The 26920-nt window shown below is 35.3% G+C and overlaps 3 protein-coding genes across 4 annotated transcripts in view; 2 read left to right on the forward strand and 1 right to left on the reverse strand.

Annotated features, from left to right (window-relative positions):
- The first annotated feature begins 14651 nt into the window (after positions 1-14651).
- On the forward strand, positions 14652-15939 carry LOC124630076. The gene has a single exon (XM_047163797.1). The coding sequence runs from the start codon at positions 14652-14654 to the stop codon at positions 15759-15761; it is 1110 nt and encodes a 369-aa protein (XP_047019753.1). The 3' UTR covers positions 15762-15939.
- Positions 15940-20788: 4849 nt separating this feature from the next.
- LOC124629763 (muscle-specific protein 20-like) overlaps positions 20789-26920 on the forward strand; it is a 28415-nt gene continuing 22283 nt past the window's right edge. The window contains exon 1 of the mRNA XM_047163295.1: positions 20789-20942. Within this exon, the coding sequence (XP_047019251.1) occupies positions 20919-20942 (24 nt within the window). The 5' untranslated portion in view covers positions 20789-20918. The remainder of the gene's footprint in view (positions 20943-26920) is intronic.
- LOC124629761 (circadian clock-controlled protein daywake-like) lies at positions 21522-26203 on the reverse strand. 2 transcript variants are annotated; one of them, XM_047163293.1, is made up of 6 exons: positions 25868-26203; positions 24671-24763; positions 23463-23610; positions 23063-23196; positions 22839-22988; positions 21522-22060 (listed from the first exon to the last, which is right to left on the reverse strand). In XM_047163293.1, the coding sequence occupies exons 1-6, from the start codon at positions 26040-26042 to the stop codon at positions 21867-21869; spliced, it is 894 nt and encodes a 297-aa protein (XP_047019249.1). In that variant the 5' UTR covers positions 26043-26203; the 3' UTR covers positions 21522-21866. The 2 variants fall into 2 exon arrangements, with proteins under 2 accessions (XP_047019249.1, XP_047019250.1); XM_047163294.1 differs by lacking the exon at positions 25868-26203 and adding an exon at positions 25368-25774.

The raw sequence follows: 26920 nt of genomic DNA on the forward strand, positions 1-26920 counted from the left end.
GTTTCAAACGACAATTGAGACTTCTTTTAAGCAAATAGTGACTAGACGTGTTGATTGGTTTTGTTAGTGAAACTTTTCTATTGAGAGTTACGATTGGTGTTGTCGATGTTTGATTAGCAACTTTATTCGACTAGAATTTGACAATGTTTTCAATGGGAACAATGCTGCCGAACATTGTGTTCTCTTTTCAACGATGCTTGAAAGTTTTTTGAATTTGTTTTACTGTCGACATGTGATCCAGAGCCGCTTATTGACGTAGCACATAACCAAATAACCGCAAAAAATATGAACGAAACGGTGGCCAGGTAAAACCAGAAAAGCGTTTACAAAGTAAACAATGTAGTTGGGTATATTCATGGGAATATTCAGAGGTCGTAAATTCTTGGTTATATTATTCACGGCGAGTAGCCGGGTGGTTATAAATCAGCGCTTCTCAGCCGCTATCAGCTCACGCTTCCATTAGTGACCTCCTCCGCCGTAAAAAGTGCCAACTTTACCTACTTATCCAAGCGTACACTTTTATATAACTTACAGACAAAGAAATAGAAAATTGCACTGAAAATAAACCAACCTGCTTATCATCATTAATTGGACTTCTTGGAAAATAAGCGTTTCTTTCTACGTATAATTATGTTTCCAAAATCTTAGACATCATTCCAAAACATAAACATAAATAAGTCTAAAACATCAGTTTTTATTGCCCTAGCTACTCAGCAATAGACAGCACCTCAATTTCCTCTTACACTCAATAGGAAATTGTAAGAAGAAAAACAGTTTCCTGGGCGAGAAACCCTTACAAGAGAAATGTGTGTTCCTAAAAGCTTAGAATTAAAACGTTAGCGGTTGAATTAATAGGGGTTTTAATATTATCCGTAGATTATTTTTGTATCAAAATTATGCACACTCGAATGGGTGGCCAGACTTGAATAAATTTATAACGGACGAGAATTTTGGGCCGCTCATTACCGCGTATTTATGTGAGCAGATAAAAATATTAGGGACACATTTTAATCGAAAACGGATGAATAGGGTGTGGGAGCGCCCTAGTGTTGGGTACCCCTGGTCGTGTTTTGTTTGTGAGAAAAGTGTTGTACTGAAGAGACGGTCAGTGTTTTGTTTATTGTTTGTTTAGCGTTTTGGGTAACATTTCACTTGGCTACAGTGGAATTACGTTTGTTGATTCCATTGTATACACGTTGGAAATAAGGAAAGTTGCAGCCTATTTTACAAACAGAAGAGAGAATTCATTTGCCAAGTTTACAGTCAGAAAAATTGTTTTGAGTAAGATACATTTATGAGCTATACAATTTTTATAAGTGGTTTGCTATATTTTCATCTATAGCCCCATGCAAATAATGCCTATTTCTCACCCCAATCAAACTTCTTTCAGCAAACTTTTTTCCACAGATAATGAATAACAAGCGACATTTATCAAACAGCACATAAAGTCAGGCCGGTGTTTAGGACAGTTTTAAACGCCTAAATTAATTTCCTTTAAGAAGTTGTAACTCTCGAAGTGGGGATAATGCGATGATATATAAAAAAAGGTCCCAGTGAGCCTGGGCCCCTAATAAATTATACCCTCGATAACAATGGGATTTTTTCGCCGGCCCTTTGTTGCAACTTTTGATATCACCTGAACGGAGAAAACAAAAAACCAGAGTGAAATTTTTCAGGATGAATATGTTTGAACGGAATTTTGGACACATTTTTAATCTTTAACAAGTATGTGCTCATTTTTTTTTATTAATTAATACCTACCTACAGACTTAAAATGTAACCGGTATATGGCTAATTTTCGAGCAGTTAATCTATTAATTTTTACAAGCAAGTGAAAAGATAAACTGCCGATAAACGTATTTAAAAACCGTAGTAGGTAAGTAAATGCATTTACATTATGTACATTTAAAAGTTTAAATATATCCCCAATCCCACAAAACTTTTCAAATTGGTTATGATCATGACTTTTTCATTTGTCAAAGGGATTATGATAAACAGTTATACCGCCATAGCCACTTCGTTCAATATACCGCTTGAGCACTTTTTGTCCCGAACTATAAAAAATAAAGCTCTAATATCGTCCAATGTTCCTTTGGGGAGTGACTGGACAAACGCGCGACATTCGAATGTCGTTAGGGCTGTCAAACCTCGGATATATTACATAGGATAGCAATTAACTCAAAATTGGCTAAAATAGGCAATAGTAATTATAGCAGGCGGGCAGATTTGGATGGTTTTGAAGCAAAGAAGTTAGACGTTCATTGCTGAAACTTCTGATTAACTGTCAGAATGAAGTGTACAGCGATTCAAATGACAACTATTCTATACCTTCTTGTTACATGACCCCGAAGGATCTTGTAGAAGTTGAAAGTCTAAAGAATGTGGAGTCGCTAAAACCTACATACTTACTGCTAAGTGGTTCAGTGGAAAATGGCGTCGAATATAAAATTATATCAAAGAATATGTATCCTCCGGCTTTTTGAAAGCTAGTTTTCTCATTTACTATGACTTTATTTTTAAAATATTTGGCTTTTACGTGTATAAAGCAGCAGCAAAGAAAATATCTAAATATTGCAAAAAATATCTCCATGTCAGCCCTAACCAATCGAATGGGCAACTGTGGACAATTTATATAGCAATAATCCGCACGGACATTACGGCGGCCAAGTCGCAGCCGAACGATATTATCGGAGGTAAAAAGCGTTGCTAGTTTGAGGACAAAAAACGAGCTCTCATTTATCGGCCAGTCGGCACTTTCGGCCATCGCGCCTCTAGCCACCCCTCTTTAACAGTGAACATTACTCGCCATCGCTTGAAGGCTTATGGTCTCGATTATACTTTCTTGTTTAAAAAGTATTGATGAGTTCTTTTTAAGTGTGTTAAGATAAGGTTAATTATTGAAGTTAATTTAAAAGTCTGAGTAAGAAAACTGGCCAAAAAAAAATTAGAAAATACATGAAATCGTTTCTATTTCTTTTCCAAATAAAAGCTAGTGAATTTACCTTTTCATTCCTACATATTTACCCGACAGTCAAAAGGGTTATTTATGCACCCCGTATAACAAAGAAGATGCAAAATTAAGGGATACTTTATAATCATCTCAGTTTAACAGAATAAAACTGGATTATCTACTTGCAAATATGAAATATGAAAACAGACACAAAAGATGTTCATAACATCGAAAATCAACAGAAAGCCAATTCAAAGTCTTATTTATTCGGCAGTTCGTGTTTGTCAGATGCGTGTACGCCGCATTGTGATGTAATTGAAAAATCGCTACTACGAACTACCAGCGAACGAGGGATCCATTATTCAGATGACAATCACGTGAATTTTCCGAAAAACGAAGCGAAAAATGCTCGCCTGTTGTTTCACGACGATGTGACGTAATAAAAAATTCAGCGACTTAATCGCAATGGCGGACAAACAAACGACGATCCGATGAATTGATAAAGTAAATGATCGACAAATAGTTGGCAATTTGTTGGTTGTTTGCGAAAACAGTCGTTTACTTTGGTTCGGGAATGGTTAATGCGAATTACAAATTCAATGAGGCCTTTTAGAAGCATTTACAGCGCTTTTTCCTTGTCCACTAGTGTTTTCCTAAGTTTAAGACAACCTACTAAGCGTGTGTTAATGACTGACCTTAGTTAAAAGCTGCTAAGGCATGCAATAAGTAAATGTAGGACATTAAGAATGAAAACACTTTTATTGTTTTAAGAAAATTACATTGTTACATACATTAAATCCAGCTTATATGACATGCTTTATCTTAATTTACTTGGGGTATACGTGAGGTCGGCGCACCATGTTTTCTTCTTCCGTACTCTGCTATCTGACGTCATCTCACAAATTCCATTCTTTCTAACCATATCGACACTCACACAATCTATCCATCGTTTCACCAACCAAATCCCACTTCATCCAAACAAATTGGGCTGTTCCATAGAACGCCAATTTCTTCTAAAAGTTATTTTGCTTCAGGAACAGCATATGCGGGCTTAGGAAGTGCACCCAGACCCTCGTGGTGGGGGAGAAATGGCTGACTCATCAAAACAATAAACAAAGTATCGGAGCCCTATTTTATTATGTTATTATGCACGACGCCCTATGATTTAACGCTGCATAGATTTCCGCGATGACAGCTATGTAGACAGTGTTTTTCTCTAAAAAATATACAAGGTGTTGATTTGCATTTGTGCCATACGTCAGGAGGAGGACATGAAATACGTAAATAATCGATTGTAATTACAGTAGACGGGAAATAGCTAATACGCACGGCTTTTTTTGTCATTGTAATGTCGTAGCATTTCAGAAGTAATCCAATTTTATGAATGAAATTTATGAATGATCGTTACGTATGCTTTCTATTTGGGTTTGTGTGAGGGCGCAGCACGGTTTTAAGGCCAGTAACACACGCGCCAAGTTTAAATACGGCTAAAATAAAAAAAAAAAACAAAAATTTTCCTGCCAATTTTTTTGTTGATTTGGGTTGAGAATCATTAGTATAATTACGTCCTTGACTATGGCACGGATGCAAATCAACAGCTTGTATGAAGACAACGTAGATATTTCTTACATAGATTTTTCTGCAAGCAAATCGCTTTCAAATTCGAGGAAAACAAAACATGTTCTAAAACTATTTAATTTTCAGGCCCATTTAATTTCTTAGACACTGTAATTCAGGATTCATCAGAGTATTGATACTTCTAGAAAATCAATTTACATTTGTCGTTGAAATTAGTTTGCATGTAATTCCTTTCGATTGAATTATCACATTTTGAACGCTATTAAAGACGTTATATATAATGGCTTAGATGATTAGATATTGGTTTTTAATTCAAATTAATTTTCAGTACTTTCAAATATTTCCACTAAGTACCACATAAAACTGTTTACGTTAAACTCTGCTCTGCTTCCCACAAGAGCTTGGAAAGATTATCAATCAAGGAGCATTTCCCGGTACAAATTTATCACGAGGTTCTTATTGTGACGCCGGATAACACAATATCCACCGGATATCCGGAGGGGAGGCTCAACATCATATTTTTATCATCATTATGTCAAGAAAAATTTGACGTTATCATCGTATGGATCGCATTTTAAGAAAAATAATTGTGCGACACTCAAAAAAAATATGAGTTGCTAAAATGACCAAGAGTGAGGATGAACAAGAAATATAGTTCTAATTTGGGGAAATTATACAATTAAAACTTTTAATTTCTATATATATATGAAGACATGATTAATTGTTTTTATTTTATTTATGTTTAGTCTTAAGAGGCTCCAAAAGAAATATTATTATAATTATAATAGATAACCAAATATAAAGAAAAATAACTTATTTAATTTAAATCATGGATTCTACGCACATTACAAAACCGCCCAACAGAAAAAAACATAAATCTGGCTTATCCATGATATTATTTTGCTCAGTATTTTGATCCGATGCTGTTTTCAACAGGGAGTGCATCTTATTGGCTGATTAATGATTGCATAATCACCTTAAACTTTGGCAAAACAAATTCTTATTTTAAATATTGCAAGGAAACGGAATGTTTTGAAAACCAGAAATAAATAAAGATTTAAGAAATTCTGGTTGTCTGTTTTCTTTAACTCCTAGGAAACAATAATGTTTCATTAACCATTGTGCAGGTCGTGTGAAAAACATTTATTTTTATTGCAAGGGTTACAAAGGTACTGCCCATTTTTTAAAAACAATTGAAACAGTAGATTCTGCTAATTCCTGTGCCTATCTAAGTGCGTGAAACCTGTAGACTTTCACCTGCCGTCGGCAGAAGAAGAACCTTAATACCTATTTCAAAATTTTGTGAAACCAAATTATTTATCCATAGCAAGCATACATATGATTGTGTCCGGAAGTAACATTAAGAAGATATGGTTGAAAAGCAAGAGCAACATTATATTTAAAATACTTACTTAGACAATTTGTTACGAAACATCAGAATGTTAATGGCTGTAAGAAGTTGGCCTCTTGTTTGACGGATGGATCATGTTTGGAAGGAGAAGAATAAACAAGAAACTCCAAGCACTCCGTTTTTTATATAAGTAGAATGTTTGTCTTTTTGTAATAGCGATCCTACTTACCTATAAATGTGAAAGTTTGTGAGAATGTATGGATGTATGTTTGTTATTCAATCACGCAAAAACGGCTGGACCGATTTGATTGAAATTTGGTACGTAGATAGGTGATACCCTGGATTAACACATAGGCTTTTTATCAACACACCACGCGGGCGAAGCCGCTGGCGGAAGCTAGTATATAATAAATATGAGGAGCATGCGACAGTCATTTATTCATTTCAGTATTGTTAAGGCTGTCAAGCTGCTAGAAGCCTATTCCGATTTTAGGAACCCGTTCACGAGAAAAAATAATTTTATGATCCCAAATAGAAATTGGGTTCAGGTCAGGAGGATGAAGATATCGTTATCAAAAGTCTTCAACTTTCTTCAGCTATTAAATGGGCTTTCAGCAGACACAGCCAAAGACTGCTACATAATTTATGGGTTCAAACATGTGAAGACACTGCAAATAGAAACAAGAAATATTCACGATCTCCAGTTTTGGGACAGAATATAAATGTACTCGTCCCTGCAAATACAAAAGTACCTCGTAGCTTTATTATAACCTAGTGCTTATTTAAAAAAAAAATCTTTATTTCTCTTCCACAAAGGTTCTTAAAATTAAGTTCACAGCATTTTTTTTAAGAACCATTCATTATTTGGTCACATTTTATCGTTACAATTCTGCAGAAGACTCTTTCTGCAGAAGATTCTTTAAAACAAAGTAGTTATCCTTGGTAAACGTTCAACAATCAAAGAATCACAGCTACTCTGCGTTGCCTGGCAATACCTAGGTATATACCATAAAAGAATATGATACGTAGTTTCCATATGTACATTTGGCGTACAGACAGAGTATTCCAACATAGGTACCCATACGTCTGTAATCCTCGCCTAGGTATTCAATCGTCTAGAAAGTTTGAAGGATCGATATCCCAATCGCCATCGTATTACACGACCAATCCAAATATCGCCATTTTTAAAACGTTTCCATCCGACAATGGTATTTCTACATTAGCAGTATTATCAAGGATTTTGTCTCGAATGAAAGAGTACGGAACTCAGAAACTGTGTGGAGGCGGTAGGCGTGGCGATTTAAGCCACGCCTATGGTATGGGCGTGTTGTGTAGGATATTAAAATTCATTATCTGTATATGTATTACAGGAATATGCTTGGTAGTTATTGAAACAAGTGTATGGGAGAGACATTTAGCTAAGCGTAATAAGGTTAGAGATAAAGCGTCACAGCAATTTTAATATGTCATATCATAAGAAAATACAATAGAAAATAACACTATTCAAGAAAAATTTAAAACACAATAAAACTAAACAGATTTCTTTATGCTGTTATTGTCACAAGGACGTTTCCAAACACTCTGGAGCTACTTACAAATTATATAAACAAATATTTCCAAGCATCATAAATAGACAACATAAATTAGATTGATTTCAATATTTGCAAAACTCACTCACCAAGACTTTTTCGACTTTGATATAAACTTGACTGCTACGATCATCTATAGTTGCTAAAAGTCAAACTTTTTTGATTTTACAATTTTAATCACCGTTCAGTTTATAAAGGACTGATTTAGCAAAAAACTTATTAACTTCATACCTACATAAACTGCCAAAATAATTAAAAAACATAATTTCCAAGAAAATAAATTAATTTCAAAAGGCTACAACCTTGCTACGACAGTGACTACGCTGTAGCTGTTATTGGCTACGTAAAGGCGGAGCCTGAAACGACGTACCCCGAAGTTTTCCGATCACGCACGACATGGACGACACTAAAACCAATTTTCCTTGACACTTTCTTCTCCGTAGCATTTCTCCGTAGTAGTAGAATATTGGTGGCTACGAGAGAGGGGTGGTAGGTCAGCGTATGTTGGCTGCTCTCTAGGAGAAAATCAAGGGGGTTGAGAAAAGGGATTTGCCAGGATACTGTTACGTAACGTCAGTTGAGCGACGGCAGCGCTCGCGGAAGGACGACTCGCGCTTGTTGTGTCCGGAAAACATAAACAACAACAACGTGTTTATTGACGTAAACAACACGTGGAAGTTTGTTGTCGGACTTTACTTCAGTTGCAGTTTTGAAGGTAAGTTTATTTTGGTGTTGTTGTCGTTTTGTTTATTAATAAACATGTGTTTGTTCGTTGTTTATTTGCTTGTCATAATTTTCTTACAACTGGTTAATTTTAAATTATAATAGTTTGGTTAATTTATATCATGACAAACATTTACAAAGATAGGCGTTTTTGTACTTGTATAAGTTAAATAAGTTTTTCGGCAATGGTGATAACATTACCTCCATTCATAAAAATCCTACATTTTTTAGGGAAACATAAAATAATATTTTATTTTAAAGGTTTCCGTAGTACCTGTTTACTCCTTTACTAAATATTAATGTTCAGACCACACCTAAGCCAATATTAATTATCTTCTGATCACATGTGGTTTCCTACAGACTGAAAACACTGGAATCACTTCAGTTACAATTTAATATGTCCATACTGACTGCTGTAAAAAGTTTCTAGACAAATCCGCTCTCAAATCTTAGCCACATAACAGAATACCTTGTACAATTTCTTATCAACGAAAGATAATACATTTAAATAGATCTTAAATTCTTATAAATTAGTGTTGCACGATTTCAAGTTACAAGCAGCGTAGGACCCAAAAGTTGCATTACAATTGAAGTTATTTCGGTGATAAGAATAAAAATATCTGAATTGGAACCCACTTGGATTTTTACTTCATATTTTTAATATTAGTATTTAAAATTAATTAATCTTATGAGCGGTGACCACGTTTACCTCAGTCCCGTTATAAAACGCATCAAGGTCGTTTTTAATTTACACAATTATGACTTTAAAATTGTAATATTCTATTGACAGTTATCGTAGCATGCCATGTTCTTCCAGTTTCATGCGGCATAGTGATCCTCTTGAAAATACAGGCATTTGATTTATTTTAGTAATAAAGGTTCGTATATTTGTCAATTTGATTAACGTGAAGTTATTTTCATTATCAGATTACATGAAAAAATAATTAATTAAAAAAAATAGATGATATTATAATAAATAACCAACTTTAAGTCTGTAATTCCCAGTATATTTTTAAACAATACATATTTTACTTAGTAATCAATTCAACTTAAACATTATAAAGTCTTCACAGAGGGCTGTAGGTTTACTTTGGCTTTTCGTCACTGAACAGATCGAAACTAAAAAGATGGCGTAGAAAATAAAGTAAATGATAAACTTTAAAAATATTTAGTAAATTACAATTTACTATATTTAAAACCCAACTGCTCAATCTTTCTCCCTCAAATCTTAACCCCCTGATATACCTAACTATCGATCACCTTCACGCGGCACTCTCTTTCGCAAAACCTGACTAATCAAACAAGATCTGAATATTTAATTGTCAAAGCCAGAGGGTAATATAGCGGCGTGTTAATAATGCAAAGATTGAACAATTCAATCCGCCGCGATACCTGTTATTAAATATGTAAATTAGTTATTTATTCAAGTCGAGCCACTTTCCGAGGGGTCTTTACGCTAACTTTTGTCGTAATGCGCGACTCGCTTGTCATGTCAATGTAAGATGAAGTTGTTCTGAGTTATTTTGAGAAAGATATGTTCGTGGTTTGTGTACCTTTATTAATTAGAAAATTACTTTTGAACTACTTTGTTAATAACATAAATGGAAAATGTGTCATAGTCACAATGATCTAAACTTCTATATTAAGATTGTCATTCATCTTTTTGGTTGTTTAAGAAGCACTACATATTTTATATTCTTACTCTCATAACGTCTCTTGTAGTAGTAAATTAAATAGAATGAAGTCAATAGTACACCCCGAATCATCAAATCTAAAATTCAGCCGCCTTCAACTCGCAATATCAACATAATCTCAAGTCAATTTTCTAAGAAAAACGAACCGGTCTTACTAATCAAAATTATTAATTGTACGTTATAAAACAATACAGCGATACAGTCCCCAGAGAATCGTTTAATTTAGATTATTTATCATAAGACGGGCGGGCACTGGCGGCGAAGCTAGCTAATTTACAAAATAAATATTAGCTCAATCAGACGGTCGGTCTTGGCTGTTGTTGCGACTAATTGTTGTTTCGTGCAGCTGAGAAATATAGACTTGGTTTGTGGTAGGACATTTTGGCTAATGGCTTTATTATTATAAAATATTGTAATTGATATAAAAATAGAGTATTTTATTGAAACCATGTTGTTAGTCAAACTTCTACTCAAGTCTTGGACCAATGCAGCAATGGTGTCCCCCTGACAAAACAGCTACAGAGCATCAATTGAAAGTGCCGATTTCCAGCAATCCCATGGTATCGCATGGTAGTGCATAATTTATTTTAATTTAAGTTCATAATTAAACATAAAAAGATATTATTTATAATTACATATGTTATGATAATTCATTCTAAAAAATAAGACTAACGAACAAGCCAATTCATTTGACCATGTAGCAGTGGCGAGGCGTCCTTATAAGCCGATTCCCATCGGCTTCCCTTTCGAATTTCAAGAAAGAAGCATAGGTATAAGTTATAATATAGGTATAGGTATAATTAATATAATCATTTAAACTGCACAATTTAAATATGTAGGTATAACAAAACGCCTACCACCGTAAAAAAAATTGTCTATAAATTACTTGAAACATTTTGCTCCTACTAAACAAGCCGCGGCTTCCTCCGCCATACAAAACTACGCTTGCGTGACGTCATCCACGCCGCGCCGCGCGATGTTCGCGGCATATGGGCGAGCGGTAAGCCGGCTCACGGAGCGGCTTCCAGCTTTCAAAACTCGCGAGTGAACGAGAAAGAACGCGTCAAGAGTAGAGTAGCTATATCTGTCTACGCGCGAGTGACAGCGCTTAGAGCTCTCAAATATGTAAACAAACAAATCAGACAAATTCACTCTCATTGTTCTTATTTTGTTTTAGATAATATCATTAACAATTTGTTCGTTGAATTATTTAATTGAATTTAATAGTGTGTGTATCATTTGGAAATAACATAGTTCGTGTGTGTACAATATTTTATGTTAGTTGAAGTGTTTTAGTTACATTATGTCAACATAGATGGCGTTGTGCATTTTTATGCAAATCCTGAATCGCGCTGTTAAGATTCTCCGCGATTTAATGACCCTAGTTGGGATTTTTTTTTTTTTGAATTCACCAAGTATATAATTTTGTTTAAGTATACTTCGGCCGTTCAGAGAATGCGTTCCTGACACCTATCAGTTAGTCACGACTAGGGACACGGTATCGAAGCAAAAGTATCGATATCGTACTCATGAGTAGAATCGATAACAAAGTATCGTACTCATTAAAGTATCGAAACAAAAGTATCGATACTTCAAGGTATCGAGTACTTTTTTAGATCAAAATTTGCTTGGTCAATATCAGTCAGTAAATAATGTCAGTTTTACTTCAGTTCAGCAGGACATAAAAAACAAATGGTATTGGTACACTTTAATAGAATAATAGAAAATGGAATGAATGAAACAAATCGAAAATGTAGCAAAAGGAAACAATATTAAGTTATTTGAGGTATACTAAAAACTAGCAGTGTCCCACAGTTTCACCCGCGTAGTAGATTAAAGATCCCATTCCTCCTCCGTACAGTCACTTAAAAATAGAAGTTTGTTGAGCCTTTTTGGAGATAAGCGGTTTCGAATTTTTGTGATGGTACTTCCTGCTTTAGAACATAATTGTTCTGAAGGTACTGACGTCGCAGGGATTGCTATATATTCTCGTGCCAATTTATATAATTTTGGGAATACTACTTTCATATCTTCCCATTGTTTTAAGGGATCTACTGAAAGTGGCGAAACCTGTGCCGATAAGTAGTAGCTTATAAGTAGTAGTGAGCTAGAAAGCGCTGTTAAATTAAATTCTTCATTCGATACGATACCTGGGAAAAAGTACTTATTGAGTAAAAATATCGAATGCAAAGTATCGAGTACAAAAGTATCGGTATCGAACTGGAATGTACTCGATACCACAAAGCATCGATACTTTTTTCGTGTCCCTAGTCACGACTAGTGATGGGCACAACATAACACTGAGTTCGTTACCGTTCCTTCAAAATGAACCGCCGCATTATTTTAAGATTATTTTCGTTTTAAATTGGCGGAATCATTTGTTTTATATTTTAGTTATTTAAGTGGAAACCAAAAAAAGGTAATATTCATATAATAAAATTGTTTTATTTATTCTTTGTTACAAGTACATTGAATTGAATGTGCGAACAGAATATTAATCAGACTCCGATTTGCTTGAGGAGGTGGTGTCTTCATCATCATCTTCGCCTACATGTATAATTATATTATTATCAATAACAGAATCAATCCTGATATCTCGGTCTAACAAAAGCCGGGTAATCAAATAAAAACAGATCGAAAACACTTGAAAAACGTGGTCTATGCGCACGAAACGACAACGGACGACTGTTTTAGCGTCACAAAATGGCGGCCCATAACGCCATTTGGGGTTCCCTTTTTTAATCTAAGTATAAAAATGCGGTTTGGTCATAGTTTTATTTTTATTTTTCATAAAAGTTATAATTAAGTCTTATAGTCCATTATTTTCCAATTCTTAAAAAGAAAATCAAAACGTATTATTTTATATTATAACTGTATAAGAACAGATTACGATACTTGCCTGTTATTTTTAGCACAGCACTACAAAATATAAACCGCTGACATAACCTTGTAATAGCGCAGTATAGATTTAGAAAAATATTGTTTACCAAGTTATTTGACACTCAGTTTGGCACAAAATTATAACATTCATTGATTATTGATATAATAATGTTGTTTTAATGCTCCTCAATTGTTAAAACGGTAAACAACCAGCAAAAATATTTTTATCGTAACTGCAACGCCATTGCAAAGTTACGTCGTCAGTTCAATCGCGACGTGTCAGGAACGCATTCTCTGAATGGCCGAACTATAGTTGGCTGTATCATTACTCCCTACTGATCCCCGCGATCGCACCGTGTGACCGACCTGGTACTCAGTACAAGAAGTACACAGTACTACAGTGTGTGTACCTAGTGAAAATAGAGATACCTACGTTGAATTGAGTTATTTTGATACGTAGACAGTTGGCATCAGGTTTCTTTTTAGTGTACCTACTTTTAAAACTTAACTAGGATAGCATTTATCGCATTAGACTGTTTTCCGACAGATTATTTACTTTAGGAAGGAACTTATTTTTCAAGGTTAAGTTTTGAGAATAAAAACGTGTTATAAAACTCGGGCACGCCGCTCGGGTGAATTACCTACCAATATTACGTCTATATTAAAATTACTAACGTCCTGACGGATAAATACCTACGATAAATATCAATGGCTAACAGGCCGTTGTAAATTAAATACTTAAAATGTATTGTTTCTAGTGCCAAGTTTTCTCAGATTCTAGTAGTTAATATACCTAACTAAAGATAATAAAGTTTTATAGATATTAATAATCTGCCGAATTCCTCGAGAAAACATGTTCAAACTATCAGTCTCTCAGTCAGTGCTAAAAGGTGGACTGAGAAATTACCTCCATTACCTCTCCCCCCCATCCCTGAGTACTCCCCCCCCCCAGTTTTTTTTTTTGCTGCGGCTTCCCTATTTCATTAAACCACCCTTCGCCACTGCCATGTAGTATATTCTATGGCACATAACAGCAGCTATCCGCCCACCATAAGATACACAGACACACACACATGAATACAAACGGACAAGACATCCTTCCACCGTCTCCAGCATTGTTTTCAATAAATTAAACGTAGGACAAGAGGCCCGGACTACGCAAACAGCCCCGGGGCTCCGTCAACACAATTATTATACTCGGACAGCTCCCCTCGTGTCGATAAACACCCTCTAAATAAATTAACTGGACTCTATCCAAAACATTTGTTCAGTTCGGTTTCGAAAAAAAGATAATTAATTTATGTCTTAACTAGCTTCGGCTGTTGTTTTGGGATGTCTGCAATAATAAAGTATACCTGACAGATAGTGTCTGTATAATCCTACTAATATTATAAACGCGAAAGTTTGTATGTATGGATGTATGGATGTTTGTTACTCTTTCACGCAAAAACTACTGAATGGATTTTAATGAAACTTTACAATAATATAGCTTATACATCAGAATAACACATAGGCTACAATTTGTAAACATATTGTTCGAAATACTAAACCTGCGCAGACGAAGTCGCGGGCACCAGCTAGTAATGAATAAAGCAAACATGCAATTTTTAAGTTGTTCGTCTTGGTCCGTCGGAGAACTTTTTACTACTGATGAATAGATGTCTGGGTATGATAAGTACCAAATGGTGCCAAGTCTAGTGCATGTTAGTTCAGTTATATATTCTATGCTTTATGATTCTTCAAATGATTAAATACCTACATCCAAGAAAGTACTTGGCACGAAGCACCACCAATTAAAACTAATCATGCATTAGGTACCCGTGATACAAAGTAAATATGCAACGATCTATTTTAATAAACCTTTCATGTTTTGTTGCAGATAAACAATGGCAGCTCGACCAGCAACAACTGTTCCCCGCACAAAGAAACAGAACCATGCAAACATTCCATGTCCTATAGAAAACTGCGCACGATTCACCTACGGCAAGCTACCCGACCATCTCACCAAGATTCATGGTCTCACCGGCGCTGAACGAGACGCCCTCAACGAACAACAACGTAAACGATTCTTCAACGGCGAGCTATGCCAAGTGCGATACCTCAAAGAATCAGCAATCAGAGATCTCTGGGGATCAGACTATGAAGATCCCAGAATTCGTGCCAAAATACACCAAAGTTTTGCTCTAGTCAAGATACGAATTATACCACTGGCAGCTACACAGCGAGCTCGCCCTCTTACTGAACAAGATGCTAATGTTCTGACAGCTTATAATGCCAGAACTGCACCAAGACCAGCGCGAGTACAGAAAACGAGGACTCGACCGCGGCCTTACCCTGCACCTGAGGCTAGTCCTGTTGAACGGAGAGCTTCTAGTGAATCCAGCGAAGAAGAAAATACTCAGAATCCATTACCACCATCACCGCCTCCGTCATCACCATCCCTTCCACCTTCACCAGCTCCTTACGAACTGCAACCAGTGGAAACTCGCTTACGAGACATATTTGATTCAAAAGTCGATGCTGGATATAAAGCTGTGATCGATGACATGAAGAAATCAATGACCATGGGTAGGACACTCGGAGCGAGGAAGCGCAAAGCGTATCGAACATACCGACGGTACGCAAAGAGATTGATCGCCTTCCTTCACAGACAACATTCACCACTAGCATACGATGTGGACGTACTTCTTTGTGGAGAAAGCCAAGTCTGCGCGTTCCTTGAACGAATCAGCGCTGAACATAAGACGAAAACTTTAAGGAATTATATTGTGGCTGCGATCAAGCTGCTGGATTCGCGACTCTTTGCCATCGAAACTGATCCTTCTTGCAAGGAGAAGGTAGCTTCAATGACACGAGTATACGATGTACTTCATGGACGTCTTACAGAATGTGACAGATTGCTGGCACAAAAAGAAGCCTGCCAGAAAAAATCATCGCCGTCTTTCGAAAGTGTCATGGAACACAGTTTTAATGATTCATACGATGAGTTGGTTTAAAAAGTGGAGTTTTAAATGACTGTATTTTATAATTATTCGGAACCCTGCTGCTAATTCGTCCCGGCTTTCTTCGTAGTCCGCTAAGCGAAGTGTTTCTAGAACTCGTTGATGTAAATAAACAGCACTTTGCAATTGCAATTAGAAGAATATGCGCTAAGATATTTATGAACTTAATGTTTAAGATAACAAGTTATATTGGAGTTTAAAAACCTTTGTAAATACAATTAACTACGTGTCTCAAGCAATAAGCTTATTAACCTGAATGTAGTAGTTAGTTAACATTATTATATTTCTGTGGTAATCAATGAGAGTGATACTTTCATTAATTGTGCAATAATTATTATGCCAAATATGACGTATTATAATAATTTATGAATTATGTGTATTTATTAAGTCACTCAAGTACTTTTCATGTAATGGATGGATCTCACTAGACTTATTTTCATGTAAATGTTATACATAATGTTTTATTGATTGTGTAAATATTTCTCTGATAGTTAAATTATTTCGAACCAAAAAGTTTTTTTATTTAAATAACCAAATCAAATAGATCTTAATAAACCTAACCTAACCTTGCACCCGAAGAGCCCCAAGTTTAAAATGTGCCGAGTTTGTAGGAAAAGTCTGATGCACAACTACGATTTCCCTAAACAGGCAACGTGTATGAACAAAATATTCTACGAAATATTACAGTTTCAAAAATAAAACTTTCTAAATGCATTTAATCAAATATGTTTAATCATTGTGGCAACACATAAATTATAAACATCGCACAACTCAGTTTCCCGCCATTTCATTCTGACTCATATCTTACTTGCTACCAGAAAAACTTTTAAAACAGCGATATCTGTTGACGCAATGAGCAGATAAAAGTATGCGTCATAGCAAGTTTTGCTATTGCCCGACAGAGGGCAGTAAATCCGTCTGAGAACGTCTACTCACTTCTGTTGTCCTAGTACATGGCGATCGTAACTGCCTGCTCCAGATTCTCCACCTACGTTCCAAACGTGCCATTCTTGGCGCCCCACGCGACTCGTTGTCTGTCTTGATAGCTGACCTCTTTATATCAAGGAATCTTTCAAGCCAGCAGTTTTATCTGGAACACGTTTGAATTCGAATGATGTAGACATTCTAGAATTCGTTTATAACAATAGTAAAGTATTCGAATTAATTTTGAATTGGTACAACGTGACACTGTTCCACTTTGAAATGAAAAATTAACGAAGGCTTCGGTTAATTTTGATGCTTATTTGTGGTTTCTGGGGTTATTATAGTTCGGCCATTCAGAGAATGCGTTCCTGACACGTCGCGATTGAACTGACGACGTAATAACATTCATTGATTATTGATATAATAATGTTGTTTTAATGCTCCTCAATTGTTAAAACGGTAAACAACCAGCAAAAATATTTTTATCGTAACTGCAACGCCATTGCAAAGTTACGTCGTCAGTTCAATCGCGACGTGTCAGGAACGCATTCTCTGAATGGCCGAACTATAGTTTGGTATTTCAACATGCTTAGTCTGAAAATAAAACTAAGCGCAATAAATTCTTAGAAAAAAAAATAGTTTTAAAAATATTGCTGGCAAACACATTTTCCAACTCTGCCAAGTCGGTTATACAATATAATTTGCCTCGTAAAAAGTAGCTCTGACTCATAAAAAACATTTTGTAAAATCGGTAATACAGCCTACACACATATTTTCACTGTTCTTAACTTAGACTTAGAATATTCTAGAAATATTGTGCTTTAAAAATATATTTAAAAAAATTAAGTATAGCGATCTTGATTCTTGAATATAAAGTTATTTTTCTAAGCCACATCGATATTACTTAGGTATTATTTTTTTAATAAAAATATTCTGATAGCTACGTTTTTTTAAATACTAGTACTTTTTAATTGCAGTATGACCAACTTTTGAGAGATTACAAAAGAAAATATTTTCGTCTCTCTAATGAGTTAAGGTTGTGTTGCCCCCAATATCGACTAGATGGTGCCGATAGACGAGCGAACGGAGCGCGAACGACATCTGTGGGATGATATTTATTTTAAGACGTTTACTCACAGGCTATTCCTGTCCCCATATACTACCTTGAACCGGTCAGAAGTACGACCTATTTCAGTTTACTGACTAACGAAACGTCTCGTTCATGACGCGAATATAACATGTTTTTCAATAACCTTTGATGGTGGGACGTAAGGACAAATACGTCAATGTGTATGACTGAGTTAGTCATTTTAAGCTAGAAACTTCTTTTATTTTATTATTGTTTAGCATGGAAGATCTGTATAAAAATAAAATTAGTGGTCTGGAGCAATGTGACTAATACAAAAATTGCATCAACGATCAATAGGGTGGCCCTAAAATTCCCAGGATAAAATATTTATTTTATTATTTTTTTTATCTTTGAAAAGTTGTACAGCCAAGTTAGAATTACTTTATTGTCGTTTCTTTTAATTTAATTACATTATTAATTTGTTAAATACAGTCTAAGAACAGGTATTTAACAGTAAACCCTATAAATCATGTCCTGTATTTTTCTTTATAATTTTAAATTATAAATAGAGCACGAAACACCGAGCAAAATATTGCGAGATACAACAGCACCAGTAAATGAATGATTACATTACAAAATTGCAATGCAGTGGTAAACAATGCAGCACGAACTGGGTGACGTCACGCTCATTCGGTGCAAAGTGCATGTATGCAGCTTAACCTTCTAGCGTTCATGTTACCCTGGTGCTCGTTCCTTTTGTGAGCGACACCAAAGGGGCCCTATCCCCTTCGAGCACCCTTCTCTGGGTCAATGCGCATCTCTCGGTCGTTCACCGGACCGACCTTCATCCGCTGGTTATGTCTTTGTGCGTATCTAGTTGTCATTTTTGCAATTGCACTTGCTCTCATGCGTATTTGAATAAAATTAAAATAATTTCAATTTAATCCTGAAAACTACTAGCAATACTTTTGTAAGAAATAGACAAAGGAAGTAAACTATGCTTTCTTTTGCCTTGGTACCTAGTTGCTCTTCTAGCTCTGAAGATATTTTCTCTTAGTTACTTTTTAAATTCATTTATTTACTTATTAAGGTAATGTTACCCAAAAATGTAAGTGTTAATCCCCAACATGAGTAAGTAAAATGATCTAAAAATAAATTAATAGAGCAATAGATCTTAAACTACGAGAAATAAATTCAGTTGCATGAGTCGCAAGTAAAGCTGACACATAATTTAGTCTGTAATCTCGAATGATCCGCGTTAAGATGCTGCAACAAAATGTCTTACCAGGAACTCGATGTACGAGGAATGCATAATAAAGAAGTAGTTCGATGCACAAAACCGCATGAACCGACCGTGCAACATAAATGCATCGATGTTGATGACTGATATGGCGCGAACGCACACTAACGCAGTTTTTATGGTTCACCTACACATTGATAGAACGTGAAAATTTAAATTATCAATGAGTGCTACTATTATTTTCGGCATATTAGTAATGTTCTGTACGTTGTTAGTGCTTAGTTTTTTTTTTTTTTTAAATCATTCTCTTTTTTTCATGTTATGTAAGCTGGTTCCTCACTGTAATCTATGACTAAGCATTGATGCAGTACGTAAAATCTGACCACATCAATAAAACTCGGATATGAATCGTAAAGCTTGAAAGAAAGTGTGAAAAGTATTAACCTCGTTTAATATAGGTCGGGATCAAACTGGGGCCCGATTCTCCTAATTTTACTTAAGCAATATACGACTCACGTTCGACTCGATTCGACTGATATCCAATCCCGACTCGATTACGATTGAAACGTATGTGGCATTCCGCTATTTTTTCTTTGAAATAAACGTTTTTATCCTTTTCTGTTATTCAATAATGAATCATTTTGTCTGTAAATGATTTACGATTGCAAAATGATTGTACAGCAAACTACCGTATTGACCAAAATCACCAAAATAGCAGATCAATCGCACACCAATCAAATGTCAATCGAATACGATTGGTCTTTTATTAGTAGCAGAATGACCGATATGGTTAAAACTGCTATTGCGATCATATTGCGATTCGATTTCTATTCGATTTTGACATTATTAACTTAGGAGAATCGGGCCCCTGCTTGCTTGTGATTCAGCTCTTAAGAGAACGTACTATTTAGATAAAGGCCTAACAGTTTGCTAATTCTGGATCAACTATATGTCCACTTTTAGTATTCAATTGTTTACTTTTATACTTACTGGATGTGCAATTTAGACCAATCGCATAATTCAGACTTGAAGTAGAACCTCTCTTTTTATTAATCAGATCATCCAGGGGAAAGGCATCCTTGGAAGGTTTTCAGTACATCAATTATGGAGCACGAAGATACCTACAACTCTTGCTTCAATTATCTTACTTAACTTACTATGAAATGAGTGAAGTCTCGATAAAATCTATTAACTATAGATATCTATAAATCACCTTACTGTTGTACTGTTACTGTTACAGCCTTTTTATCGTCCCACTGCTGGGCACAGGCCTCCTCTCACACGGAGAAGGATTGAGCATTAGTCACCACGCTTGCTCAATGCGGGTTGGTGATTTCAGACTAAATCATATAACTATATAAATCACCTTATTAACGCATAATTGTGTTCTCAAAATATAAATAGAAAACGGTTTTCAATCTTACTTGTCTGTCTATCCCTGTTAAAATTTTTATGATCCAGATTTCTAAGACACCTTAAATTATGGATATTCTAGCCATTAAATTTTCAAATTACTATGAAATATGATGGTAGGAAATGCCAACACGTGGATATACCACTCTCCATTGGAACAAAACAACTTGCAAGATGAAATCTATTTATACATCCTAAAAGTATAGACATGGGTGTGAATTATCATCGTATGTAGGTATTTATTTCGATGAAATTCCACAATAAACGTACTGACCACGTAAGGGGATATTTCTGTCGATCGTTCCCTCGTTTCTGCGTCGTGTTCCTTCGCACTGGTATTTACATCGATAGAATTTTGCTGGCGTATAAAACAGCTTATAGAAGCGGGTAACGCTTATTTTGTTCTCAACTTTGGTGAGAGAGCCATCTAGTGATTACTGCTTGAAACACTCGCGTGTGATTTTGTGTACTAAGTGACATTTTTTGAAAATCCTTGTGATCCAAAATGCCTGGACGTCCTATTTGGCAGGTAAATAAAATATTTTATTACTTTTGTTTTGCGGTTGGAAATCTTGGGATCAGGAGTGACGGATTACAGTGTTAATGATTTTACGGGTTCTATTTTTCATGACAAGTATAAATACAGAGGTATACCTAAGTAGGTACCAGCAGTTAAATTGTTGAGTTGTCTCTACCATTTATTAACTTTAGTTATGAAATATCGTTTCTAAAAAGTCTCAAGAGTTGTAATATTTTTTTAAGGTTAATTCAAATAAGTCATCGAACACTTCAAATGCTGAACATTTTGTAGTCAAACATTTGCAATGAATGCATGAGTTTTAATACAGTAAACAGTATTCTTAATTAAAAAATTTCTTTGGATAATGTAATTCTGTCTGATGACTAATGTTAACCTTAGCCTAGCTACCTGAAAATAACAGGTGTGTAAACAAAGTGTGGTTTCGTAAAAGTCCACGTTTTGGCACGGTGTCAAATTTCACTGAGGATAATTATTTATTTACCAAACTTCAGTAAAGTGCAAGGACGAAATAGAATCATTAAATCGTAGCACTACTAATTGGGTGGTTAAAAATAAAAATGCAATCAATCGGTGTTTATAGTTTTCAGTATTTACACAACACAACCATTTTTCAGTCAAGGTAACGCAACTTCATTCGAATTTCATACATCTCGCTCAGTTTCCAATAGATTTTAATTAGATTTGAGATTCAGGTTTCAAAGTATTTTACCTAAATATCACGCTGAAATACTTTAGTAAGTATAAACGAATAGTCAAATAAGTATGTACCTACAGACACTCATACACATAGGTATAATATTTCACGTCAAGATACTTCAGAATTAATTTAAAATTACGTTAAGACATTTTCTGAATAATCCTAATGTAACTAATTCTTTTTAAATAATTTTTTGTAACTTAAAACTATAATAATTATACTTTCTTATCCGTCTTTTTACTTGGCAAGTTATTTTTCACGTCCCCGATCATGAAATCTCCAGGTAAATTATTGAATAATCTTTGCATAAAACCAAGTAAAATATCTTCTATAGTCTTTGATAAAATCGGCCGCAAAGATTCGGAGACAGGTCGCCAATTAGCATTCAAATAGGCGTTAGTACTCTCCTCTGAAAAACAAACAAATAAATGTTGTAAGGCTACAAAATACATATTATTCAAACCCTATATCAAATAAGCTTTTAAATAACCATGACAATAAACCTACATAATAAAATAAAGATTAATAACAATCCAAACAAAACTAATGTTCCAACTGCCATCTATTGTTGAGTTAAGAAACAAAACTTCAAGGTTAGGAATACTCGCAAATATTTTGCGACATCGATCATTGAATAATTCCGACCATTATTTAGCTAATTGGCTTCATATTTAGTAGTTTTCAATGATTAATAATGTAATATAAAATCATAAATATATCATACAACCAATCAGCAAGAAATATAAATCAAATTAAGATCTCAAACGGACTTGCGAATAAAATTGGCAACAGTGAGCGAGCGGTTGTCAAACGTACAGCGACGTCTCAACGTCTCAACGTTGCAATTTGTAACACGTTAGTACTAGGGCAGCATAAACTGACAGAGGCAGAAGCGTCTGGTAACAATTCTCGCACATTAACGCCATCTACCAGAAACGGTCGCAACTATAGCAACTATTTATGCTACTCGATAGCAGATGGCGCTTTTATAGTTCGCTGTTGAAAACATAGATGGTGGTAGACGGTCTACCAATGTAGTAAAATAATTTGAATAACAATTTACAACAACTGTTAACTAGTAGTAGTGTCTACTTAAGATATAAGATATAGCACTAATGTAAAAGTACCCATTAAATATACGTTTACTCAATCCGTTTCTGCAATACAAAATAATATTTCACACTCACCCAACGACTCAATGCCGTCGAACAAATTGTTCATGCGTAATTTTAACCCTCCGATGGCATACTTGACATGTGCCCCAGTGACATTGAAAAATACAAATTCATCCTTATTGTACACTTTAACATCGCTGATGATATCAATTGTCATATTTGCTGGAAAGAGATTTACATATTAGAGATCATTAAATGAATATTTAGAATTTTTTGCCCCTCAGCCATTTACTTACTCGGCTCAAACCAACATACACCGCGACCAACCAAAGGAATTAATAAAATCTTTCCTTTCAGGTCATAAGTGCCTTCTATTCTTATTTTTGGAACTCGAACCTTTGTATGAAAATCGTAGGTTTTGCCATCCACTCTGAAAATAGGAGACAAATACATATCATCATTTTCTAAAACTGCTGTTGCTGTATCTACAAAGTTGATCAGTATAAGAATTTTTTATAAACTCCCAGCATAGATTTGTTACTTAACCACCCTGGGTTAAACTTTTGATTAAAGCGAGGTATGAAACAATCAATCGAATGAAAAATCGGGCTACTCGACTACAATTTGCTCAACTTGGTCGATCAAACAGTCGTCCACGGTACTAGGGTGTGAGAAATCCACAGCGATCATACTTACTGACTCGACAACACTTGCGTCTTCCCAAAACCTGTAACCGTGACGTCATCCAAAGCAGCATTGACGTTAACAGGACCGTCACCTTGCAAAATCCTTATTTTAGGTATTTTGAGGGGGTCTAAAGGTTCCATTCCGATATCTGGTAGACCTAAAATAAAAAATAGTGTAAAGAAATTACAGATGTCGCTAGTGGTTCTTATTGATAAGATTAGATATTAATGGTGAATATTCTGCATTTCTACTGGCTCGTTGTTAAATGCAACTAAAGGCATATAAAATCATATTTGATACCTCGAGGCGTCACATGAGTATGGTGAAGAAATAGCGCTTTCGCTTTCCGCAAGTTATGTACAAATGTTTCGTAATTGAGGCTATGTGACTAGCCCAGTGGCTTGTGAATCTACCAGCCCACTATCATACTTGCTATTTATCTACACTTAGGGAAATGTTTCTACCTTTGTATGCGAAAATTAGGAGGTAATTAACGGATAACCTTTGTCTACACGTAGGAGTTTCTAGTCTACTATTATTATAGTTAGGTATTGACTAAATTTTGCACATAGTCCGAATTATTAATGATGCAAGTTTATGTTCGCAACTAGCCAATAAAAATAGTTTATAAATATCCGATTATTAATTTGAAACAAAAGTAATTAGTCGTGTTATGACAAAACACAGTGGAAACGTTAACAAACGCGTGGGGGCACAATGTACTAGGAGCGCAGCGCCGACAAGTGGCATACAGTCGTACAAGGCGCGAAACACGAACAGCTGTGAGCAGTTGTGCAATGAACCAGGCACTCAGAAAGCGTGCCAGCTACCTACAAAGTTGACTGGTCGACTGGCAGCCACTACAGTACCTAAATAACAGTGTTCAACTCAAACCAATCAAAAGCGTTGCGCCTGTTTTGGTAATTTCTCTAATATATTGCAGTTACAAGCTATGGTTGTTCGAATATGTCTACAGATGTTTTGATTGAGCAAGACAGGTTTGATTATTTATAGACTGCGTATTAGTGGGTTAGCAGTTGCACAAGATAAGATATGCAAATCAAAATGTAAATACACAATCGGCAATAGCGGTCTGCAGTTCAACAGACCCAACCTCTACGATTGTTTTGTCTTTCAAAAAAAAAACTATCGTCAAAAAATTTGATGATAATCCTGAATGACAAGTTTAATAAAAATGTGAAGAGTTTTTTATTTACCTGGACCGAGCGCATTGAACAACTGCTGCACGGCTTCCCGCGAGCAATCTTCGAAATTTGGATCGCTTTTGTAGCATGTCTTCACGAAACTAGCTGAAATTAAGAAAACACAAAAGAATTAATCCACTAATATTAGAAAAAATAAAAACAGAACTACTTCTGTAAAGAGAAATGCAGTTGTAACGAAGAAATGACACGACGAGAACCACTTTAGACAACCTTGACATTGACATGAATAAGTGTATTCAAAACAGTACGCATGTTACCGTGACATCTGCACGACTCTGATGCTACGAGTAGTAAGGGGTTAACAATGTTTTCCTAAACAAAAAAGGACAGACTTACAAATAAAATTTCAACGAGGTACTAAATATAGTGCATCCAGTTCAAATCTTAACTAATGGTTCTGTGATTTTATCCCTGTTAAATAAGGAGACCTATGCAAAACATCAGCTTTTGGAACAACTGCGTATAATGTTCTTAGAGATTCTAGAACCTTTAGCAGAACCTACAGCATTAAATGGGTTATTAGCTTAGATAAACATCTTTGCATTGCTACACCTAAGTTTCATTACATAACATAGTTATTATACTCTGCTCAAAGATTAACATCAACTGCAAAGTATGCAAACATTAGAATAACAGATTTACATACAATAACGTCTTTTTTTAGGGGTATGAACCATTTGAAACTTACCGACATAACAATATTGCACTCTAAATTGCAACTAGGTATTACACTCGTAGCCAACGAAGTGGCCAACAGTATTGTAGCTGTATTTTATTGTAATGAACAAATTAATATTTCTTGATCCACATATTTGTAAACAATATTAAACCACTTTTACTTGCCCCACAATCAAAATAAGGACGCACTGTTACAAAAGACTGTTACTGCAATTCATACTGTGAGAAAGTTCTATTGCAAAAAGTATTTATTAATTGAACATTGCAATCGAGTATTGTCTCACCGACTCGATCATTCCGCTATCGATACCTTAGAAAATGCCGTAACGCTACATGATATAACGGCCGTAACCGATTTATGCAATACAGCAACATTATGGAACGCAAAGAACCGGCAAGCCAGGACAGTATTGCCAGATAATCACAGAAATAAAACGTTTTACACTGCATGTAGGTCATCTCATGAACTGGCACGATGCAATAGCGTGTACTATATACAAAAACACTTACGTTTCGTTTTAAAATATTCTCCGGTGGTACAGTGGAGCACTAATGTCACTATAAATAATTTAAACTGCATGTTTTGATTCGGCATCTGTTGTTGTGGAAGGTAGTCAGGGTGCCCCGAGCAGGCAGCTCGAGGTGGTGGTGCGATACTAAGGCCCCGCTCTGCGGGTCTCCACATGCCTCAACAGTGCCACGAGGAGGGGGGCTGTACGCAATTGTTAACTATGTAAATAAAGCTTAAACTTATCGTTGCTCAAGTTAATATTGCTAATAATGCATATAAATTTCAAAGTGAGTTATTTTTATTTCTACCGGGAGCCGGTTATGTCATAGAGTTGAGAATAGTGAAGCAATGTTTGTTAATGAAAATTACAAATGAAATAGAAGTGAACCTAACGTGAAGGTTGAAGAAAATATATTTAAAAGGCGATAGAAGTAACCTTAGTGGCAGTAAGAAGATTAAAAATCCAATGGATTCTAGACCACTGGTTACGAAACTTCTGATAAAAACATCAATGAAATTAAATACTAAAGAAAGGTACATTTACATAACTGCTGGAGAAGCTATTGCTGTTTCTGTAGAAATCAAGGAAATCTAGACGATTTCCTCAAAGACATGCACATAACTAGTTCAGGTTAAATAGACTAGTTGACTTGCAATTAAGACCTTACGTGTAGTAAGTAGTAAGTGTTACATTCGTTCCGTAACATCGATTCCCTCTTCTTCGACACGCCGAACGTTTGGTAATCGTCTACATAGATTTATAGTTTCAGTATTGGCTAGTTTATTTTTAATCTTAATTACAATATTATATTTTATAGCTTTACAATTAGGTCTTCTTAAATTACTTTCGTCATGCTTCACTACTCATATAATTAGTGCAATGGTGGGCAGTCTGGTATTCTAGTCGTGACTGAACAAAATGTATCATCTGGTGCATGTGGTATCTATCTATCAATTCTGGTAAAATTCCGAGATATTGCTCGAACGACTGAGAAAAAATGCATCGCAGAAATTGGGGCAACTATTTTTGTACAAGCAGACATATTCAACAT

The sequence above is a fragment of the Helicoverpa zea genome, chromosome 4 (genome assembly GCF_022581195.2).
Source record: "Helicoverpa zea isolate HzStark_Cry1AcR chromosome 4, ilHelZeax1.1, whole genome shotgun sequence".
NCBI lineage: Eukaryota > Metazoa > Arthropoda > Insecta > Lepidoptera > Noctuidae > Helicoverpa > Helicoverpa zea.